Source organism: Parasteatoda tepidariorum, chromosome 4 (assembly GCF_982258835.1).
Source record: "Parasteatoda tepidariorum strain Cologne lab strain chromosome 4, Ptep-v5.0, whole genome shotgun sequence".
Classification (NCBI taxonomy): Eukaryota; Metazoa; Arthropoda; class Arachnida; order Araneae; family Theridiidae; genus Parasteatoda; species Parasteatoda tepidariorum.
Window position 1 is genome coordinate 100,211,401 of NC_141758.1, and position 6,887 is coordinate 100,218,287.

General features: G+C 33.5%; 1 protein-coding gene across 1 annotated transcript; it reads right to left on the reverse strand.

Annotated features, from left to right (window-relative positions):
• Positions 1 to 1,874: 1,874 nt before the first annotated feature.
• On the reverse strand, positions 1,875 to 3,780 carry Cluap1 (clusterin associated protein 1). The gene has a single exon (XM_016051192.4). It carries the CDS (start codon positions 3,628 to 3,630, stop codon positions 2,407 to 2,409), a length of 1,224 nt encoding a protein of 407 aa, XP_015906678.1. The 5' UTR covers positions 3,631 to 3,780; the 3' UTR covers positions 1,875 to 2,406.
• Positions 3,781 to 6,887: the final 3,107 nt, after the last annotated feature.

Consider the following 6,887-nt stretch of genomic DNA (forward strand, 5'->3'; position numbering starts at 1 on the left):
AGGCAGATAAAATTTATCAAGTCATAAAGATTTCATATTGCAAAATATAAACTTAGTCTCCTATCGATGTAAGCATTCAATTAAAGAATCCTTGTAACCCAAATTTACCTTATTGAGAACTAATTAAGGGTTTAACGTATTTAGCAGTTAGTACTAGATCTGAGAGACCTCTAGTTGAGCGGTATCTCCTGCGAATGCTGTGCAAAGCGTTGAGGTAGCGAATATGCATCTTGCTGTTACCCTGGATGCATATTCGTGACCGTCGTGCTATCATGTCTTTCCATTTGACAAAGGCGTATAAGCCTAAAATTGAGCACACAAGCATGCAAATGTATGTAATTCCAATAAATTAGATCTGATATTGCTTAGTTTACTTAAGGAGTAAACTAAGACAATACTTAACATGTTTTGATAGAGCACATTGGATAACTGAAAAAAAAAACAATTTTGAGTACCTAAATAAAGCTAAAAATTATGTACTATTGTTTAATGATGAACAAATAATAGGTTAGACTGATTCGGCTAACTTTAAGGATAATAGAAGATCTTCTAAAGGTTATCGTTTTAAACTTAATAATAGTTTAATATCATAGGAATCTAAATACTGTAGTTTTATTTTCAACAGAATCTGAATGCATGTCGTTAACAGAAGTTTTAATTTAATAATGGCAAAAATTTAGTTAAAAAATATTTTAAAAATTTAATAATAGTTTAATATTATGGGAATCTAAAAAGCAAAGAACTGTAGCTTTGTTTTCAACTGATTCTAAATATATGTTGTTAACAGAAATTTAACTGTACATTTGCAAAAACTGTTAAAAGAGCTAAATTTAAATAAATTTTGTAATATTGTTATATTTCATAATTCTGATGCTTTAATACTATCTGAAAGACTATTATACCATAATTGACCAGAACATATAGATATTTGAAACCATTTTGATAGATAATCTCTCAAAAATCACAAATAGAGATGGCAAATTCCTATACTTTTACACAATGATGCATATAGATGATGTTCACATGCTAAAGTATGGGTAATCTGCCACGTGCCCTTTCAGTGCGTAGCCTGCCTGTATTGACAAATTAGAATATTGACTAAAGGACTAACAAAGTCAAAACATTTTAAATGTCTTGAAATTATTGATGGTTAATCATTACAAAAAGGGAAATGAACTCCAAAGCTCACATTGGGTATACTTAGAGAGCCATCTTACGAGCGTAACTCGAAAAACATACACCTTCACTTACTGTGTTGTCATTTGGATTTTGAATAAACCGCACATTATTTTATTTACTTCTTTATTTTGTGTTTTCATACTATTTTGTGCCATTTTAATAAGTATTTTAAATGGACTTGATGTTAGTTATTTCACTGTGCTTTAAACAGCAACACACTCTGCCCGATACAACAATTAAGAGGGGGCACAAGGGTCTAATTGTAATGTCAATAATTCCTATATAATGAAGTGTCTTAGTATCTAACTCATGACACCTAACTCCCCACCAATTATTAAACTATTATTAAATGCCTTTATTCATGGCATATGGGAGTGTCTGGAATAACATAGGCATGCAAAAATTCTGACTGTCTACAAAAATACATCAACCGATTTAGCAATTATGTAGAGAAATATTTTCATATTGAGTATTTCAAATGATTTAAATATTTCAATAATAAATTCAATATTTTAAATGACACAGATTTTAGTAATCCAACAAAAAAATTAGAAAACTTTTAGAAATTTACTTACAGGTTCAAAATTGCATAAAAGATCCTCTTAAGGTACATAATTGCTAAAGTTTAAAATTAAATAATAAAAAATGATAGTTATTCTATTGTGTGTAAATCAAAATCAGTGATGCAAATCAAATAAAAAACAATAATTTATTTCATAAAGCAATCAATAGCAATACGAGCAGCTCTTCAACTGCTGAAATTTGCCAAAATCTGCACCATCTTCCTCTATTTGGGTTTGGTAGAAGTGCAGGAAAACAAGGCCGCACAGATGCACAAGAGGACACGTCAACAAATTTAACCGATCAGAAATTTAAGAAAATGTCTGTTTTGATTATAAAAAATAAATATTTTTATATGACAATTTCTTTTACAGTACAAAGTTCAAACTTTTCAGTTTAGCTAAAAACATAGTCTAACAAACATGTTCAGAAAGTAATTATTAATTATGCATAGAACTCGTTTTTATAAGTTCAGAGGTGAAAAATCAAAATGAATTTATTGCTTTAAATAGTGTATGCTTGAAACAGCATTATATACTAGTAAAATTGCAGTTTTTTAAAATAGCTTCTAATGATAGTGAACTTAGATAATTGTTAAAAAGTCCAACAGTTCAGTCTTTTACATCAGAAAATTCGCAGTAAATATTTCCAAATTATTTTTCAAACTCAAAAGTCATTGTCACTATCACCATGAGGCACTACAATTCCAACTTTTAAATCAGACAGATTTTCTAAATCTTGATCATCACTTACATCTGACGCATCATCATCTTCACCATCTAAGTCTAAATCAGAGTCAGTATCTAAATCATCATCTTTGTCCCCACCACTCATCGACCCGTAGACACGCCGATGAGGATCCCGCCTGACACCCGACGGTGCGGGTTGAGGACGCTTCGGTTTCTCTCGCGGTGTATTTCCAGATGGATCATTCACCACCAAGAAATTGTCCAGATTACCACTTTCCTCACTTCTCAACAAATCATCTTGGCGAAGTTTCTCTACCATGCGTTTTGTAACTTCCTCCCGTTGCAATACGAGCTCTTGTTCTAGTCTTTCGAGTTCTTCGAGCTGTTGTTCCAGATAAGCGAGCCAGGTAAACTTCATGACATACGTCTTGTAAAGATCCTCCAATTCCAATTCTAAGCGCTCATACTCATCCATGAAGGCAGGTCTGACCGACTTCAGAGTTTGAAGTCGTTTCTGATTTCGTTCTAAATCCATTTTCCTCTTTTCAATTTTAGCCTCCAAATTAGCTTCATCAGCTGCTATGTTCTCGATCATAGTATTTGTCTTTTCTATTTCTTCCTCCAGGCTCTTGGTGGCGTTTTTTATTCCCTGTTCAATTTCTGTTATGTCCAACTGTTTGGACAAAACGACAGATCGTTTGTCGCGCAAATCCATTTCTTTCAATAATAAATCGTATAGTGTGGCACCTTTAACAGTTATTTCGGACGCTAGATGGCGGGTAACTTTCAAGTCATTTGACTTAGACGAAATATCGAAACTATGATGCATGTGAGAATCTTCGTCAATAGACTCGAGATCATTTTCCGTTTTAGTTTTCATTGCTTCGTACAAAAGAGAAGTGATCTTTAATAATTCCTTCACAGCATAACCATCTGACATATAAAGTTTTTTAGCATTAAGCTTAATGTAAGCTTTCACAGCCATAAATTGAACGATTGATTTGATGAATATCACTCTGTCCTGTTCCGTGTCTACGTCATCCGGCAACTCAGCGTTAGGGTCATATCTCTTAACAAGCCACTGCAGAATCTCAGCTACTAAAGTAAAGTTTGGATAGCGAAAATTCTCCAAAGAAATAAGTCTAGGATACCCAAGGGCTCTCATCATTTCAGTAAAACATCGAAGATCCTTGAACGACATTTTTGTAGTCGAAGTAAGAAATAAACATAATCACCATGACAACCACTAATGTTGATGATGTAGACTAACGGGCAGGTTTGGAGCTCTCTGCAGTATTTTGCTTATAGCTCGCTTATTATTGAGTGAAAAATAGGATGAAGTTTACGAAAGATGAAACGATTGCAGTCTGTGATTGTCTGACGAATGAAGTGATCCGAATATCACGATTCGAAACACTTCATAAAAATCAGTCATTCAAATCACGTGATTCCAATCAGTATATCCGAACAGCAGGATTCGAATAAGTCATCCGAGTCACTTCTTATTAATCAGTTATTAAAATCACATGATGAATCAGTGATTTGAATCACTGATCTGAATCACTTGATTCGAATACTGATCAAAATTGCGTGATTCGAATCGCTGATAAGAATCGGATTCGAATAGTGACATAAATCACATGAATTGAATCAGATTTTCGAATCATTGATCCATAGCTCATGATTCTGATCATACTTCTGATTTGAATTGTGATCCGAATCACTTGATTCTAATTAGTGATCCAAATCAGAATAAGAATCAGAAATTCAAACCATATGATTCAAATCAGGTTTCAGAATCATATGATTCAAATCAGGTTTCAGAATCATATGATTCAAATCAGTGCTCTGAATCACTTCATAACAATCACTCATTTGAATCACTTGATTTGAATCAATAATCCAAATCACTTGATTCGAATCATTGATCCGAATCATTTGATACAAATTATTGGTACAAATTATTTGATTCGAATCAGTGATGAGTCACTTGATTAAAATTCGATCCTCTCACGGCGTTATTTTAGCGCAAACCGAGTGTTTCACTGTAATTTGTTTTATGTACCAATTTTGATTTTAAAAAAAATATGAATTGCATAATCACAAAACTAGTACAGATATAAACGTAAATATTTTTGAATATAAAATGTAATATTAGAACAATCGAAGGCAAAAGTATAATATAATACGCCATCTGGGGAGAAGACCGATTCTAAGGCTTGACTGTTCCATCTCCTCTTCTCAGTTGTATAGGAATGTTTGACGATATTTTCCCTTTTCTTAATATTTTTCGAATTTAATTGCCAAAAACATTTTTTAAAATTCCCTCGACGCTTTCTTTTAGAACTATGTTCAATGTAGTTTTCATTTCCATATAGTTTCCTAACTTAAAAGTTTATAATTTATTTGAAAATGAAGACAAAAATTAACGTATTTCCTTCTCCTATAATTCGCCACACGCTAATGGTGAAAGCATACGAAGTGTTGCCATATGTATAGAGTTCTGCTCTACGCATCCTGTGGCCCATTACCATCGCCAATATAAAGAATTAAAGATGAAAAGTACAAGTCATTTTTTTTAGAAACAGCACTTACAGAAAAAAGAAAAGTAAATCAATTGAAATAATAAACAATAGAAAAAAGAAAAGTAAATCAATTGAAATAATAAACAATAAACTCTCTAACGTCATCTAAATTAATGCAGAGTCTACTGTCTGCGATCAATCCCCTTCTTAGAATTTACTAACTAAATATGTTCCACTATTCATAAAAAATGTTCCACTATTCATAAAAAAGTAAGACTAAATATATTAGTATCAAAAATGTCATTTGAAAGTAATTACAAAAGCAATTCGCGGGTTGGTGAACGCACCGAGCAGAAAGGCAAATACAAGTAATAATTATGATAGCTTTTTTAGGAGACAATAAAATGATGCTGAGGCATATCAATACTGCAGAAAAAATGTAAAAAAAAAAGTCAATTTAAAGTCAATTTTATAATAGATTAATAATTTTTATCTTATTTTTTATCAATTTTATTATCCAACTTCTCATTGATTTGAATCAGCAAGTCATTTGAATCCGAATGAATAAATGATTCGAATCAGTAAGAGATGATTCGAATCATTTATTCATTCAGATTCAAATCAGTTGTTGATTCGAATCAGTGAGTGGTTGGATAATGAAACTGATAAAAATGAGATACTGATTCGAATAATCAAAATGAACTGATTTTATTGATTCTAATCATTTGATGATTTGTTTTGCCTCTGCACCACATATATCTGTTAGGCTCAGATTCTTCGAGATGGCATTTAGTTGTTGTTCATTTACGTCGCACTAGAGCTGCACAATGGGCTATTGGCGACGGTCTGGGAAACATCCCTGAGGATGATCCGAAGACATGCCATCACAATTTTGATCCTCTGCAGAGGGGATGGCACCCCCGCTTCGGTAGCCCTACGACCTGCACGCGAAGTCGAGCACTTTACGGTAGAACAGTTTAACGAGGACCAATACCGCACACCCTCGGTCCCTACGCAGGCTGATCCAAGTGGTCACCCACCCCCACACTGACCATAGCCAGTGATCTGCTGGGAACCGTGTCTTAACGATCAGTCCACTGCGGGACAGTTGGCATTTAGAATTGAAAAAATAAATTTTTTTAATAGTTCACAAAAGAAATTAAATATTTAAAAAATTATTTAAGGGGCATATACACCTAGGTAGGTCGGAAAAATCGATTTTTCCCCATCTAATTATGTTCTTCACTGTTTCAAGAATCATAATCCAAAAGATTAAAACGAAATTCGTCATAGTTTCATTGTCTGGTTTAACCAAACCTAAAAAACGCATTACATTTATTATTTAAAGATTTTGAATACTTGAATTATTTATGTATTGTTCATTATGAAAAAAATAAATGAGAAAACTAGCATTAAAAACCCCATTTTTTTTTTCAAAAAAAATATTTAAAAAAAATTAGTTGTGGGGGGGGGGGATCTGAGTCTATGACCCTCCCCAGGAAAAATTTCTGGATCCGCCCCTGTCTTTAGGTTTGTACCTTTAAAAGGAAGATGAGAATAAAGGAAATAGTAATATAGATACACAAATGTCAGTGTTGACGTCATCGGGATGACGAACCAGATCATGTCATTTCTTTAAGTTCAAACCAGGTGGTACAGGTCATGGTACTGCAGTATTAGTAAATTGGAAGATGCATCAGTGATCTGATTCCCTTCATTCGAATTGTAATTTCGAACATTTTATTCGAATAACTTGATTTGAACCATTCATTTCTCCTCCAGTTCACGTGCTCAGTAGCCCACTTCTGGAGTCAAGCATCGCTGGCTGCGGTCAGTCGGAGTAGGGACAGAGGGTGTGCGGTATCGGTCCTCGTTAAACTGTTCTACCGTAAAGTGCTCTAATTCGCGTGCAGGTCGTAGAGCTACCGAAGCG

Bases quoted from the DNA above. Each gene is read 5' to 3' on its own strand.
- Cluap1 (XM_016051192.4), bottom strand. From the start codon at position 3,630: ATGTCGTTCAAGGATCTTCGATGTTTTACTGAAATGATGAGAGCCCTT.